Consider the following 18,277-nt stretch of genomic DNA (forward strand, 5'->3'; position numbering starts at 1 on the left):
TGTAAGGATCCTTAATTTCTTTTAGAATCATTAAGGATGTTTCATATCTAATGTTAAATGATGTGGTTCTTCTTATCATTGTTCTAAATAACGATATGCAAATGCAATTGTGACCACAATATAAAGATTTTAGAGGGTTTTGCAACGATATAGCTAGCAATATGTCAAAGTTTGCATTCTAGCCACAATTTAAAATCAGATTCCTTAATTAAACTTATTCCCTTAGCCATAAATTGTGTACATGTTTTAAATTACCGTCTGCAACTTCAACGCAGGTGCAACATAAAAGATTTGAGTTATATGCAACAAAATTGTAACCAAAATTTCGACTTTATTGCTCACTTTTCTGTATTTTCCTTCAATATAAAGATTCACAGCATAATTGCATCCTTGCTTGATGATACGGATTGAACCTAACTCCACCTCAAAACCATGGTTCAAAGGGGAGGATTGTCCAATCCTATATAAACCCTCACACCGGGTTCATTACTTCCGATGAGGGACTCCAAGTTGGGTTCATGACGCCCAACTTGCACATGGAAATCGGTAACAAATCCGCCCCCGTTGAACAACCGGCGTCCCGACGGTTCATTCTTCCCCTTTCTTTTTATAGGGTTCATTCTTCCCGTTCGGTCCCGGCGCCCAAGGATCGAACTTGCTCTGATACCAATTGATACGGATTGAACCTAACTCCACCTCAAAACCATGGTTCAAAGGGGAGGATTGTCTAATCCTATATAAACCCTCACACCGGGTTCATTACTTCCGATGTGGGACTCCCAGTTGGGTTCATGAAGCCCAAGTTGCACATGGAAATCGGTAACACTTGACCATTCAGGATGCATATTTGCTTCAGTAATTTTTAACAAAGTTTTCAAGCAGTTTTAAATCTTGGCAATTGTTTATAGATCGGACGGTCCAGATTAACACAATGATAAATTCACTTAAAACAATTTCAGTTGTGCATTTTAGATCGGCGTGCATTTTAGATGGACGACTGTGATGTAACACTGTGTGAGTACTGTGTAAATACATACTGCAGCAAATCTGTTTCGCCTTTGATGATGCAACAACAATCATGGAATTCTAATATTTCTAAAGGGAAAACTGGAATTCTTCTTCTCATTCTCTTTGTTTACTTTTAGGTACCAAGCTTGGTTGAATTTTTCTAGAAAATGACAAGATTATTTATAATTAAGAATTGATTAGTGTGCTAATTTCCATTATTCATGGACCATGTTGTATTTGTATACACAATACACAAAGGATTAGGATTTAGAAGAAGTATACATGTACTGTGTCTGGTTCCTTCCTTGAGTTATGTTTTGGTCAAAGTAAATGGTTAGTTTTGAGTGGAGTATGGTGGTGGGAAAATATAGACATCGGGATTTGAATTTCTATATAATAAGAATGGTCTGATGGAATAGGGACAGATGGTTTTAATGCATTTCAATGAGATGAGAATAGAAACTTTTGATTCTGACATCACTGCATTTTCCAATGCAGCTCTTTAAGTTCGTTTCTCTCTTTTCAGTAATATATTTGCCAGTTGGCCCAAAACTTGCTACTTGCATTTTTTTCCTTCCATATCGATTACGAGTATCATTTAAAACTCACACATACAATTTATTTGATAATTCAAAATTCGAACATCATATAAGTTGTATGTGTGAGTTTTAAGTTTTATAAACACTTGCATTTTGTTTTTTATGAAAGTTTAATTGTAGTTTTGTTTTTGGCAATCTATTTTTGTTGGCTTACTGAATTAATTTTTTTAATATCCATTTTCCCATCACATACTCATTTTTAGACCTAAACATGATGATGTGATGTTACAAGTTTTTCTAATTGACATGACATGAAACATGGTCCATTTAGTGCATGTGTTGGATTGGTATTAAGACAGGCTGAATTACGGTGAACCACTCTGATTTTGGCAAAAGTTACTCTTTGTAGCTTCCACAAAATTACGATACCGCCGTGATTTTATCAAACTCGCTGCTCATCCAAACAGACACTTAGATGATTTTATGCCATGCCCATAAACAAAACACTACAAGTGAAATTTTACAATGGTTCAATTCATCTTTATGAATATTGTTTTTGATGACTTAGATCTCAATGGTTCACAACGATCAGAAAAAAATCTAAGGCTCAAACATTGCTTACATGGATATTTACTAGTATATATTACTACTCCTTAATGAAGTTCTCACATTGACAGTAAAATTAGACCTCAAATGCACTCACCTAAATCTACTTTGATTTTTAAGATTGCTTCCATTGAATATGAGTTTTCACTTCTCATTACTACTGTAACAGTGCATGCAGCTTCGTATATTAACTTTGGCATTGATAGTATAGATGCAGGGAGCTTTAATTGTGTAATTAAACCACACAAGAGGGTAGAGTGTAATCGATTATAATGGTCAGCGAGCATTTAAATCATGGCAGCAAAGACTTTAATTTTCTTTGCTAATTAGTAACAATGAGATTAGCCGTTCAAAAAAACAAAAATTAACAATGAGAGATTAGATTAGTTGATAGTAGTAATAATTATAATAAATTTGTTTGGGTACCATGGTGATAATATTAGTACTAGTAGTACGTAGTAATAGACCAATAATAAATTGGTCCAAGTGGTAAGGGTCTTGGTCCTTTTAAGCATGTGGTCAGAGGTTTGATTTATGGCTCATGCGTATAGAGAAAATTCGGTCAGGAGGGGAGAATCATTCTCATGTGTCCCACAAGGTTCCCTATGGAGATTAGTTATCATTAACGGCGGTGAAAACTTCATATTAATATCATTGTAAAACAAAAGGTATTAGTAGTAATAGTTTGAAATGATACAAAGATGGTTTAACACGATTGAGAGATAACCGAGCTTTTTGTATGAACTTGGTATAAGAAAGAATTTTGAAATTAAAACTAAGCAGAGTTGAATAAAGAGAGGGAAATTAATAAATAATACATATTTGTTTTGTCACCAACATTGGCATAAAACAAGTAAGAATCGATAAATAACACATAAATCGAGGGCTATACGGATCATCATATTGTTATCAAACTTGAAAGCTAGTCGAAGTATCGAACTAATATCTCTTAATTGTGATTCCCTTTTTTGCGGTATTTTTCAAAAGGTGATGTGTCAGTGATACGGTATCACTAATTTTTTCGCCCCCCGTGTGTCGTGCCACGCGCTTAACGCGTCAAGAGACGGGACTTTGAGCCAACTTGATCTACACATGAAATTTCCTTGGCATTTTTTGCATACGCCCCTACACATGGAATTTTCTTTGCCTAAGGTAACAGACATGCTCCCAAACAAAAAGAAAATTTGGAGTTGCAACTCAACTGAACTAGATTTTCCATTTCTGATCATGCTGTTGGAGTTTGGAAAGAAAGAAAGAAGGGCACAATTGAATGAGGGATGGGAAATATCATCATTTGGCCATAGTCCTCGTCAGGTTCTGCCAACATTGAAGTAAGTTGGCAATTGTTTTTATGGAAGCAATGCATTGATGACTCAAGTTACTAATTTAGTGTGACCAGAGCTTTCATAAGTCATAAGTTTTTGCATTTTTTGAGTATTTTGATTTTATAAAAAAAGGCAAATGCTAAATAGTGTCCTCGGGGCACTTTTTAAGCCCTAAAATAGTATGTTTTTTATAGAAGTTTTATCGGAATGCGTAAAGTCAACGCATTGAAAATTATAGTGTTTAACTTTTTGAATAAAAAATTTCTTTAAATAAAATGCTTAAAGAATACCCCGGGGGCACTCGTTAGCAAGACCCATAAAATAAAAAAATAAAGATGCTTTTACATCAACTTGTGATACAGTATATAAACTTTAACATTATTACTGTTCTGTTTATTTTGATTACTACTAAATACTACTAGAATTTAAAGTAGATAAAATAAAAGAAATAAAGTGAAAGGAAAGTTAAAGAAAAAAGTGAAATGATTGTTTAAGTTGGTTGATAGAATGACAAACTAAATGAAAGAAAATTTACATTGATTGTGTTTTTTTTTATAAACAAAAATATTATTAATGGAAGAAAGTGAATAAAAATATTATTAAATGTAAATATCTTTATAAGTATTTTTTTATCCTAGAGTCTTGCATTGGGACACCATGTCACCATCCCCTCAACATAAATTCTTTCTGTAAAAAAAAGTGCAAAATTACTTAAAAGAAATGGATAGTTGAATTTATGAAAAGCAAAGATGCAAATAAGAGATTCGTAATATTTATTTCTAAAATTATTTTAGAAAATGCGTCACTTATATACAAGGATGAGCCGGGTCTACATTGTTGTGAGGTTGTGTATTTGCACATTTAATTTGTTTAATCTAAGGTAAAAGAAGTTCAGAAATAAAGGTTCATCGATCAGATTCTAACGGTGAAAATATTCAACTAATTACTAACTTTTGTGATTTTAAAAAATTACTCCCTCCGGTCCTTTTTATAAGGAACACTTTGAAAAAATTACACACACCAAGGAAGCACATTTAACATAGTTATTTTCATTTAATACTCTTACAAATTTAAATTTATTCCATGTATACCCTTATTTAATTACTCTTTATTCAAATAACTTACTTATTTTTAAATTCTCTCTCATAATAAATAAGGGCATAAGTGAAATTGAACATTTAAAACATTTGAAAATTGGTCAAAGTTTCTTAGATAAAGGATCAATTTTTTTTTCCAAAGTGTTCCTTATAAAAAGGACCGGAGGGAGTATATAATTTGTTGGTTTTGCACAGCTAAATTTTAGGTGTTTCTTTTTGCGCCCTCCTGACTTTCTCTCGCACCCCCTGAAACTCCAAAAATAACCCATTGCAAGATAGCTAGTGAGTGTTAAAGGGACAAAAATTTGAAAAAACACAGTTTGCTACTTAAGTAGCGAACTTAGGGGGTGCAAAATCTGAAGCAGCTCGCTACTTATAGAATCTAATATTTTTGTCCCCTCATCATTCCTTAACCCCCTATGAAAATATTTTTATAAGATTCTCTAGTTAAAGCGCGAACTCAATTCGCTACTTAAGTAATAAACTATTTTTCTAAATTTTGCACCACTTTAATACTCGCCGATTATGTTGCAACTCTACTAAACTTGCTTAAACTAAACACCTCTACTAAACTCCTTGGGCCGCTATATAGGTCCAACTGAAGGTACTTTGTTTACACACCTTTGATGATAAGTTAGTAGTATAAAAATTAATGAAAATTATCTGTAACAAATTTTATTTTGGAATTAATCTTGAAGGTTGTTAAAACACAACAAAAAAAAGGTTTATTTTTTGGTACCCTATATTTGTCTCTTCACACCCTCCACTTTTAAAGTTTTTTTTAGTAAATACTGTCACATACACCCACGAATGGAACTAGCTGAGTTTAGATTTGTTTTGTGTCTTCCTTGTTCCATCAAATATAGCTAACTATGTAAATGTGAATTAATGCAAACTTCCCTCAGCTAAATTCACCTTTTTCATTGCACGATATCCCGATGAATTTACCCTCTACGGGGAATGGAGTCAGTCATGTAAGCAACTTGATTGAAGATCTAAATATGACCAAGCGTGTGTTTGAAATCACGGTGAACATAGGGATTTCCGTTTTAAGCGCTTAAGTCATGTATATCTAAATTCGAAATTTGGTTATAAAAATTCGAATAAGTAGATGCAAGTTCACAGAGTATAATTTTTGTTAAAATAACGATGGTTTATGGTGGTTCTGATTATTTTGTTAGATAAGATAAGAAGGTTTATATTATTGAACTTTTATGTTAGTAGTCTAATTTATTAGGTATTAGTATTAGGGGAAATTACAACCACCTCCCTTGAGTTCTATCTAAATAGAACAAACATCCCCTCTATTTTCTCAAAAAGCAGATACCTCCCCGTCGTTATATTCCGTCAAATCTCCATTAGATTAGAATACAAAATGCGTGTTTAGTTTATAAATTCCTCTTCGGGTATTTCTCTCCATGGAAATCTTGCTCATCCTCACTGGTCGCCCTTATCCATTTTCATCTTCGCTCTTTGCCACCTCGGCGTCTCTGATCGTCTTTTCTCATCACTCATCATTGTTCTCTCGTTGATGCTCACTTTATAATTTTTTCTCATGATCATTCTTGCCATGTGCGTGTTGTTGTCGTGTGAATTTGAAGAAATATATATATTTGGGGAGGTCACTGAAAGTTTCAAATCAATCGGGAGATGTTGATTTTGTTGTCATGTGAATAAGAGTTAACGAAAAAAAATAGGGTTGATGAACAAGGGATGTATTTGTGTATTTGATGAAAATTTAGGGGAGGTCATTGTACATTTTAAATCTAGAGAGGATGTCAGTTATATTTTAATAGACCTTGAGGGAGGTGAGTGTAATTTCCCCTTAGTATTATTATATATTCTTTTGTAACATTTTTTTTATAATGTTGTTAATGAGGATCAAATTTAGGATCATATCTAAATTTCTCACCACTAAATCAAACCTAACTTCTCGTAACATTTTTATATGTTATGATATTCAAAATATTTAAACACTGACCTCCTTTGTCTTTCCCCTATTTTGTAACTTTTATTAACAGTTGAAGAAAACAATTTTATCTCATATCATTATAAAACATCAACAATACAACTTGACATCAACTCTTAACACTTGATGATTAATATATATATGGCGGTCGTCCAGCTAACTCGTGAACAACTATATTAACCAATGTTTTAAAAACCGAACCGGACCGGCCGGTCCGACCGGTTCGACCACGAACCGGTGTCCTTGGCGGTCCGGACGACTAGCAAGAACCGCTAGTCAGTGGAACCGGTCAAAAACCGGTGTGAACCGGGAAAACCGGTGAACCAGAAAAACCGGCCGGTTTTTCTCTCACTTAAAAAAAAAAAAAAAACTGATTTTTTAATTAAAAAAAACGATGGATTGAAAGGTTTTTTTTTTTACAACAGGATGGATTGAAATTGAAAGGTTAAAAAATCATTTGATGGCATAGACTTTGATATTTTGATGTTTGAATTTCAACTTTGAATTTAGATTATGGATTTATGTCTTGGTATTTCGTATGAATTATGTATTTTGCATTTATGTATAAGTATTTGGTATGGATTTATGTACTTTAAATTTATCTCTAAGTATTTGTTATGAAATTTTGTATTTTGTATTTTGAGGTTATGTCTAAATTTTTAAATTAGTTATAAAAATTAAGATATCCGGTTCAACCGGTTCAATAACGGTTAAACCGGTCCGATCAGTCGAACCATGAACCGAAGGTCACACCGGTTCGACCTCCGGTCCGGTTCTTAAAACATTGATATTAACTTGTCTCTTACAAAATGCAACTAACGAATTTCGACATAAGTCTTGAATTCTAAAAATACAATGTTTAATAATAAAATCAAAATAAAATAAGTCATACAAAAGTTTATTAAAATTATCAACCACCACTTTTATGATATCTGACGATTTCAAGTTTAATGGGAATATTCTAATTTTAGTTCAACGTATCATGAAGCTGCTAAATATGAATTGGCATGTGCGAATCAACCATAACTGACGCGAAGGAAATCGGAGTGCTGATTGGCTTGCTAACTCTAGAACTATGGTGGATCATTCGAATTTGATCATTTTGGAGTGTGCTCCGAGTGAGCTGCAACAAATTCTCTTTGATAATATTTCTGGAACTTACATGCCTAGAAATGTGAAGTTAATAATGTAGTTTTTTTTCTTTCTTGGGCTTTGCCCTCTATTATACCTAAAAATAAATAAATAATATTGACTAATCTCAACTCCGTTATCCACTTAATTACTTGTAACAACTCATATGTCTAGCCTTCTTTAATGTTGGCGCAATTCAAATATGTACTAACTAAACATGATGCATTTGTGAACCATCTATAGTGGTGACCGGTGAGCACACTAGAATTTGATCAAATGCACCCACAAAAAATCATTAAAACCAAACAAAGAATGTTAAAACAATCACACTCTTCTAAATAACTTCTAAACACTTGTTAATTATTTTGAGAAAAATAAAATTGAATCACAATGTAAACGTACTACTAGTAATAATGTTTAAATTTAGCATTTTTGTCTCTTACTTACTACTCGTATTATTTTGTTTGTTATGTTTGAAATTAGCCAATAACGCAATGAAAGAAGGTGTATTGTGCATTTTCCAAAAAACACAAATGGGCCAACAATGAGATAATGAATTGGGTTGAGTCAGCTCTGAGATGAGCATTTAATGCAAAACTACAGAAAGCAATGAGATAAAAACATTTTTGTAGTTGAAATAAATTAAATTACGTGCTCCATTAAATTTCTTGGTAAATGAGAGTGTCATTGTAATGTCATTATCTCACTAAATACATTGTTTATATGCCAAACTGTCTTAAAGTTTGTATCCCGGATTGGTTTCCCCTAAGCTCTTAATTACACACAAGTAAAACCTGCGGTGTGTTTGTTTACTTGTCTTAAACAACAAAAATTAAATAAAACAAAAAAAATTGTTAATAATTTCACTTATATACTAGTATTATATATAATTATAATATAATTACGAATGAACGAAACTAGACGGGCAACAAGCTGTGCCGCTAAATTTTTCCGTATAACAAAATCAGACATACAAAAAACTACATCCACAAACCTAGTCGTCACAACATTGTTATGTATGACCATTTGAACTTTTTTTCAGAAGGTCTACAGCAATTTAATAATTGATGGTTTATTATAAAATTACAATTTATATTTCTACCATGCATAGTTAACAATTCATTTTTTTTATTGAAAGTGTTAGAAGCAATTAGTATTAGGTTGAGTGTGCGTGAAGATCAAATTCTCTTCATCTTTATCACTTAATTAACTCTATAATTTTTCAATAGAACCAACCATAACTAATGTTAACATTTCAAATATAAGGTATACAAAACAGGTTTTTTTTTTTTTAGAAAAGCTACAAAACAGGTTATATGAACAAATAGTATTATATTTGTGCTTGTCTCCCTGGATATTAGAAGCTACTATAAAACTGTAGGTTTACTTGGGGAGTATATTTAAAATGGAATTTTTTTATAAAGAAATTATAGATTCTAGGTTTAGAAGCTTCGGTGCAAGGCATAAATCATAGGCTAGGAATCTAAGCTTAACAAGCTCCCTTAATTTGATCCATACTATTTTTTTAGTTAAAACAAAGCAAATTGAGTTGTGTTGGACTTTGTATGGGGGATCACAGTTCGATTTCTTGTAACTGCGATCGGGAGGAGGTTGAAATTACTTGATGTCAAAATTGACCCCCGAACAATATTAGGCGGTCCAATAGACCGGATATTGGTGGTGGAAATAAATTAAAAAAACTTACATAAAAAAATAAAATAACAAAGCAAGTTGAGACACTATATATATTTTGGAGTTAGCAACCTATTAGTATATTAATTAGTTACTTAAATTACACTTATCTCTATGTTTGGTCTGGTTTTCTTTAAGTTCGGTGATCCCAATTGCACATCTCAACCATTTGTTTATTGCAAGCTGCTTATCCATCTTTGTAGTAGTAGTATTTTTTTTATACAGATGTTTTTGTAGTTTAGTGTATGTTTGCAGTTGGATATTTTTGGAGGTTTTGAGAGAGATGATTTTTTGCGGATTAAGTCTATATATTTTGATATATATTATTTTGAAAAAAACTAATATAATATAATAAATGATTATATAATATTTCAATTACATTTAATTTAATTTATTTTAAAAAAATTAATATCCTAAATTTAAAAAGAAAAGTAAATTCCCTCCTTCCCTCTAAAACCCTTCATCCAAATATGCTTTTAAACAACAAAAATTGTATTCATTCATATTTATAAACATGCATATAGTGTGTATTTGTGGATATAAATATTCAATTTCGCTAGAATTCTTAATTTATTGGACTTAAGTGTGAGTGTTAATTCTGTATTTGACTGTAAATAAATTAAATGTTGAATATTTAAAAGAAGTGATTTGTGGAGATATAGTATTTCTTTCTCTTGCGCTTCAATAGCTCGTTGTTGTATGTGGCGGTGATTCTCTTTTCAAATATGATAACTCGATCTATTTTCATATAGATTTTTAATTATAAGATGGAGATTGTCCTCTATTTAAAAAGTTTTAATATCATTATAGAGTTTTATTTTAAGTGTTACTCAACATTACATAAGGTGGAGATTGTCTTCAACTATAAACATATATTTATGTCATCTTTTATTTTAAGTGTTACTCAACATTACATAAGGTGGAGATCGCCTCCGACTATAAATTATATTTTAAAGTCCAATAATGCACTTAAGTTTAAGGAAAATGCTAAACAGTGCCCCGGGGCACTGGTTAAGGATGCAAAAATAGTAATTTTGTATTAAAGTTTGTGCAGTCAACTCATCGAAAATTTAAAAAGTGCTTTTTTCTTTTCAAAACTTTCTATTTTTGGTTTCCTTAACCAGTGCCCCGGGGGCACCGGTTAGCATGACCCTAAGTTTAATTTGCAAGTATTCTATCATTTACTATTTCGAGGGGAATATGGAAAGGGACTTGTAATGGCTGGATTTAGCAATTTAGCAAATATATTTCATTGTTGTTAATAAAAACTTGAGGGACAACAAATTGAAAGAGTGTATTCCTTTCATCCTCTCAATAACATGTCTCTCTTGTTTTTTACATCAACCACTAGTATTCTTGAAAGTGAGTGACAATGATTTGGGACAGTTCTTTAGATCTATTAGGTGGATAATTCAGGATAGAGATATGAAGCTATTTTGTGAGAATATATATATTATTAAAATATGAAATTATTGTGAGAATTTATATTGTGAAATTTAACGTATACTCCCCCATCTCATATTCAATGAACCTGAAAAATAAATTTTTATTTATATGTGAGATTAGAGAGAGTACTATACTATTATTAAACATCGACTAATATTTGCCAGAAAATATGATAGTCACATAATATTGTTTCCTCCCTTTCAACCAAATTTTTTATATACAAAAGTGAACTATCAATTTTCTGACTACATGCTTAAACAATCCAAATATATAATTTAATATCTTATTTTCACTATGGTTTGAATTATATTATTTTTGTCATTGCAAAGCTGAATTGAATGGCAGTTTTTTTGTACCATTCCTAAATCTTGCAGTGTAGGCATCTAAATATTTTGATTCAAAAACATGAATTAGATTCCAAATTGAATTGACATATAAAATGCATCAACAAAATAAAATTTGACAAAAAAAAATAGCAGAGCCATATATATAGAGACAACATTTTTCAACAAAAGTGGTGTTCTGTGATGCAAAGATAAAGGCATGAAGATTCTGAGTTTCTTTCTTCGGCCAACGACCGTGATAATGTTGCAGCAGGTGCAGAGGAGAGGACATGAGTTCAGCAGGACCATATGCCAAAATTCTGCCCTGGATTTGTACCCATCATTTGATAATGACTACCTATTTCAAAACTAACGGCTCTGATCTAACTCATGTTTTCACCTTTGATTCATACAAATGTTACATATCTAAAATGGTGGATGTCCCACTTGTGGGGCAACTACACGTGTGCTTGAGTTGCATAGGATCACTATTTTTTTTTCAGGTGTTGCCAATCGAATTCTCTCGCACGCGTTAGAAACGTGTTAAGAGTTTCACATTATATAAAATATGATCGAAAAAATTGTTAACATACGTGAATAGTCATCACCTAACAAGTTTTTGCTATCAGACTACTTAGATAATGTTGGCGCAATTCTATTATCCGTGCATATATCTTGGATATCGGGTATATCTTCCTGTAATATCTTAGATAAAATGCAACTCACATGAAACTTTTCATATCTATCCTGGCCTTGTAATTTATGGAGTGTTATCGGATATATACATTTTTGATACTAATCCCTTTTGTTCTCATCCTAATACTTTGATACTAATCCATGTTGTTCCTATCCTAATACTTATTGTATAGCTTTCCTTTAGTTTAGCTTTTCAGTTAATACTTGTACTCTATATAAACATACAATTCATTCATCAATAAACATAACAGAGAGTTTTCAATCAATTTGTTCTCTGCTAAGTTACTTTTACAGTTGTGTTGCTACCACTTTTACATGGTATCAGCCTAACTTCGTTCCCACCTTTCCTCTTTTTTTTCACACCAATGGCTGCCCTTAACCAAATTGATCCTTCATCACCTTATTATCTTCATTCATCAGACCAACCAGGCCAAGTACTGGTGACACAACCTCTTAATGGAGATAACTATGCCACTTGGAGCCGAGCCATTACCATGGCACTTGAAGCCAAAAACAAACTTGGTTTTATTGATGGCAGCCTCGTTAAACCTGAACCTAACAATGCAAATTTCGCCTTTTGGGTCCGGTGCAATAGTATGGTTCAATCTTGGCTCATACATTCCACTATCCCCACCATAGCCAATTCCATCCTATGGATTAACAGTGCTAGGGATATATGGCTTGACCTCCTTGCTCGATTTACTCAAAAAAATGCACCTCGCATTTTTGAAATTCGCCGAGCCATTGCAAATCTTTCTCAAGGAACTAAATCAATTTCCACTTATTATACAGAACTCAAAGCTTATAAAGATGAGCTTAATTCTTATCAAACTCTTCCCGCTTGTGTTTGCGGTGCTGTACCAAATTTCAACGAGGTTTATACGACTGAACATCTTATGGATTTCCTACAGGGTTTAAATGATTCATATACATCTGTTCGTAGCCAAATACTACTCATGGACCCTCTCCCCTCTGTTCCCAAAGCATATTCCCTCCTGTTGCAAGAAGAGCGTCAACGTTCCATATCGGATTCACGTTCGGTTTCAATAGATCAATCAGCCATGTCTGTTCAACAATCAAATTCTTTACAAGAGGCCAGTTCCAAACCACATTATTACTGTTCCATTTGCAAGCTTGATGGGCACTCAGACAGTCGTTGCTACTCAAAGATTGGTTATCCTTCTTGGTGGAAACATAATATTGGCTCCAACAAACCTCGTCGTGGTTCTTCTTCTCGTGACGGTCGCGGAACCAGACCTTCTGCTTCACCGGCTCGTTCCAATGCTGCTGTTGTTCCATCTCCGGATACTCAGTCTTCATCTAGTTTGACTCCAACTCAGATTCAACAGCTACTCTCTCTCCTTCAAAATGGTAACAATCGACCACTTGCAAATTTCGCAGGTACCTTATTCCGTTGTTTCTTTTCCTTTAAACCTTGTACATCCTTATGGATATTAGATTCCGGTGCCACTCACCATATGGTTTCTGACCTTTCACTTTTTCACTCGTACACTAAAGTCTCCACGTCTGTTAAATTACCTGATAATAAACTTGCTCCCGTTCATCATATTGGTTCCATTTGTTTACATTCAGGTCTTATAATTCAAAATGTTCTACATGTCCCTTCCTTTCAATTTAACCTTTTGTCCATTAGTCAACTATCTAAAGACACTAATTCTTGGGTCACTTTCACTCCTACTTCATGTTTTTTACAGGACCAGAGGACGAAGAGGATTACTGTGATGGGTGAACAACATAAGGGCCTCTACACAATGAATAATCCTGCAACAAATTCCATTTCTACTGCTTTATTTAGTTCACACTTTGATTTATGGCATTGGCGCTTAGGACATCCAGCCCCAACTTTATCTTCACAGTTCAATAATTTAGATACTAGCATTAAGTTTTCTAATAAATGTACTTGCACTGTTTGTCCTTTGGCAAAACAGTCTCGTTTGAAATTTCCATTAAGTTGCATCTCTACTGTTCGATGTTTTGAATTAATCCATTTTGATATATGGGGACCTTATAATAAAAATCACTCTTCTGGTGCTAAATTTTTTCTTACTGTGGTAGATGATTTTTCGCGAAGTACGTGGGTATTTCTAATGCAACACAAAAGTGAAGTTAACACAATCATCCCCTATTTCTTTAAATTAGTTGAAAAACAATTTAATACTCAGATCCAAAAAATTCAATCCGACAATGGACGTGAATTTTTTAACTCTCAAACTCGTGATTTTTTAACAAACTTAGGAGTGTTACAACAATCTAGTTGTGTTTATACTCCGCAACAAAATGGTGTTGTAGAGCGTAAACATAGACATTTATTAAATGTTGCACGCGCTTTACATTTTCAATCCAACTTGCCATTAAATTTTTGGGGTGATTTTGTACTCACTGCTGTGTACTTGATTAATCGCCTACCTACAAATGTTTTGAAAGGCCGTACACCTCATGAAATTTTATTTAACAAAAAACCAAAACTTTCTCATCTTCGAGTTTTTGGTTGTTTAGTATATGGCCACAACACACACATCAGTCACAAATTTGATAAACGTGCATCTCCAGGAGTGTTTTTAGGGTATCCCCATGGTCAAAAAGGTTATAAAATATTGGATTTATCTTCAAAAAAAATCTATGTTACAAGAGATGCAATTTTTCATGAAACAATTTTTCCATACAAGATGCTTAATGACCAGACAAATGAATCAGCCTTCCCTTTACCTTTACCACCTATGGATGACATATTATCACCTAATTCTTATCCCTTTGGAGAAGGAGAATTACTTACTAATGAATCCACCGCCACAAATAATTTCATCACATCACCTACACCCCCATCTTCAGACCATGGTCCACCCACACAACTAGCCTTGGAACCCGATCACCTTGAGGAACATTTAGTAAATCAACATTCTCTACAAAATATTCCTCGCCGTTCATCACGCACCATTAAACCTCCATGCCGTCTTAATGATTATGTGTGGTCCCGCACCTCATCACAGTCCTCCTCTTCTCCAAATGATCCAGGTATTCTTTATCCTCTTTCTAACTCCATATCTTATCATCGTTTTTCTTCTCCGCATCGTTCTTTTCTTTCTTCCATAGCTGTTGAAACTGAGCCGCAGTCATACTCTGAAGCTAAGAATTTTCCGGAATGGCGCAAGGCAATGCAATCTGAGATTGATGCTTTGTGTGAAAACAGAACTTGGTCCTTAGTTCCTCTACCCGACGGAAAGAAACCAATTGGTTGTCGATGGGTTTTCAAAATTAAGCGCAAGTCTGACGGTAGCATCGAACGGTATAAGGCACGTTTAGTTGCTAAGGGATACACCCAAATTGAAGGGGTTGATTATTTTGATACATTTGCTCCCGTAGCTAAACTTGTCACAGTTAGAGTTTTACTCTCTATTGCTGCTGCAAAAAATTGGCCTCTTCATCAATTGGATGTGAATAACGCCTTTTTACACGGTGATTTACATGAGGATGTTTTTATGCAATTACCTCCCGGATTCCGTCGCAAGGGGGAGCAACTGGTTTGCAAGCTACAAAAGTCCTTATATGGCCTTAAGCAAGCATCACGAAACTGGTATTCCAAATTCTCTGAGGTCCTCATTAACTTTGGTTTTAAACATAGTACAGCAGACCCGTCTCTTTTTTGCTTACACCGCGAATCTGGCGCTGTGTTTCTTCTTCTATATGTCGATGACATTGTACTTACAGGTTCAGACCCACAACTCATTAGCTTGGTTAAAGTTTTACTTCAGAAGCATTTCAAAATTAAAGATTTGGGGAGATTAAAGTTCTTTTTGGGTATTGAGGTTGCAAGATCCAAGCAAGGCATTTTTTTAACTCAAAGACAATATGCCCTTGACATCATCTCTGATAGTGGCCTTTCTGCCTCGAAACCGATAGATTTTCCCATGGAACAAAACCTGAAATTAACTCCTTCGGAAGGTAGTGCATTGTCTGATCCTTCACCATATCGCCGTCTTGTTGGTCGCCTAATCTACCTCACAGTGACACGCCCTGACATTGCTTACGCAGTCAACATTTTAAGTCAATTCATGCACGAACCTCGTCAACCACACATGGATGCAGCTATCCGTCTCCTTCGTTACCTAAAGACAACACCTGGACAAGGTCTGTTCTTTCCTTCAAACTCAGAATTATCTCTCAAAGCTTATTGTGATTCAGATTGGGCAAGTTGTCCCACAACTCGTCGCTCTACCTCCGGTTATTGTATTTTTTTGGGATCTAGTATAGTCTCTTGGAAAACAAAGAAACAGACTGTGGTATCACGTTCATCCGCTGAAGCAGAATACAGAGCAATGGCCAATACCACCTGTGAAATTACTTGGCTCTCATATTTGTTGAGTGATATTGGCATCTCCCAATCTACACCTACACTATTATTTTGCGACAATCAATCTGCTCTACATATTGCCTCCAATCCAGTGTATCATGAGCGCACTAAGCACATAGAGATTGATTGTCATGTTATTCGTGAAAAAATTTCACCAGGATTAATTGCAACTGCAAAAATTAGTTCAACAAATCAAATTGCAGACTTGCTCACCAAACCCTTGGGCAAAGAACAATTTCAGCACTTGAAGGCCAAGATGGGACTTTCAACTTTACACAGCCCATCTTGAGGGGGAGTGTTATCGGATATATACATTTTTGATACTAATCCCTTTTGTTCTCATCCTAATACTTTGATACTAATCCATGTTGTTCCTATCCTAATACTTATTGTATAGCTTTCCTTTAGTTTAGCTTTTCAGTTAATACTTGTACTCTATATAAACATACAATTCATTCATCAATAAACATAACAGAGAGTTTTCAATCAATTTGTTCTCTGCTAAGTTACTTTTACAGTTGTGTTGCTACCACTTTTACATGGAGGTGTTTAGAGACTATGAAGCTAATTTTGTTAGGTTGTTATGCTTTTAATATTGGTGTTTTCATTGCTCTTTATGTTGAGTTGATGGGAATTGTATTTTGGCAATTGAAATTGTTTTTTACGAAGATTGACGTCTTCTTTGGCTAGAAATTGATTCACATCTTATTACTTTGGCTTTCAAACAACCTCATAATATGTAAAAAATAAAGTCGTGGGCCTTGACAAAAAAAAAATCTTGGGTATTTTAAAATTTGGAATTTGTAAATTAAATTATTTGATGCAGTACTTATTTTTTCATAAAACCAACAATTTTAATTTCTAATAATTTAAGAATAGTAAAAAAAAGAAGGATAATTTTGATATAAAAATATAATATAATGTACATGACAAATTTAATGTAAAATTAATAGGATTATTAATTATTGTACAATCCTATAATTAGTATATAAAATGAAACTGTCTAAATAATTTCAATAAAAATTCATTATTTTTTAATTATAATTAATAATTGTTTGAAACTGTCTAAATATTCAAAATGAAGCCTTTGGTGGTAGTTGTACAAAATTAAGTGCTCCCAGAAAAATTCAAACAAACTTACAAGTCAAAGATTTTATGTAAAAAAAATATTATTTATTTTTTGTCTCCACTTAGCAATACTTTTGCCATATTTAATCATTTGTAGGACAAGAGAGCAGCTTTGAATGAGAAGGCTATTGTTTCAAGTTACCCCCATAGAACTATGTAATGTATATGTATGTCATAAATTATAGAAGGCCGTTGAAGCAAAATACTAACCTAACAATCTACAAAGTTCATAATAACAATATAGTACATTTATTAATTTCCATAAATAAAGTCATGTTGGAATAAAAAAACATTGTTCAAAATGAGAAAGAGGATACACTGTCTATCTCATTGAAAGCAATAGAGGACTTTGCTGTCATTTAGCTACATCAAAAGTATGTAGAGTTACAAAAGATAATGACTATACATAAATGGTGGTCATGGCATTTTATTTAGACAAAAATCGAAATTTCCACATCTATTTCTTCTCATTCAGTACTTAAAGTTTCTCTCATGTAACAAAAAAAAATTCAGTACTTAAAAGTAAATATAGAAAGTGACCATCTCAAATATCCCCTCACACGGTTGCATTTTCAACCACACGTGTGTGACCTCCATGAACACAAAAACTCACAAATACATTGCGTAAAAGAGAAATTTGGATTTCGTACCGTCAAATGATTCTGCATTCACACAGTTCAAACATCGATCATTCAAAATATTACGTTTAAATCTGAATCATCTAATTTTGATTGAATAACTATCGAGCGAACCCCAACCGTGTGAATGTTGGGTCCTATGGAGGCCGTCATTAAGGCATTAGGTATACGGGTCTACTCACGTATAAAGTGCTTAATATCTACTTTTATAAACAATGTAGGACTTAATTCACCTCACACTTACAACAACAAATGCGAGTAATCCCTTCGAATGCCCAATAGATGTGTGTGTGAGAGAGCATGGAAAATT

General features: G+C 33.5%; 1 protein-coding gene across 1 annotated transcript; it reads left to right on the forward strand.

Annotated features, from left to right (window-relative positions):
* The first annotated feature begins 12,308 nt into the window (after positions 1-12,308).
* LOC123890336 lies at positions 12,309-13,812 on the forward strand. The gene is made up of 2 exons (XM_045939928.1): positions 12,309-13,233; positions 13,548-13,812. The coding sequence occupies exons 1-2, from the start codon at positions 12,327-12,329 to the stop codon at positions 13,580-13,582; spliced, it is 942 nt and encodes a 313-aa protein (XP_045795884.1). The 5' UTR covers positions 12,309-12,326; the 3' UTR covers positions 13,583-13,812.
* Positions 13,813-18,277: the final 4,465 nt, after the last annotated feature.

The sequence above is a fragment of the Trifolium pratense genome, linkage group LG6 (assembly GCF_020283565.1).
Source record: "Trifolium pratense cultivar HEN17-A07 linkage group LG6, ARS_RC_1.1, whole genome shotgun sequence".
NCBI lineage: Eukaryota > Viridiplantae > Streptophyta > Magnoliopsida > Fabales > Fabaceae > Trifolium > Trifolium pratense.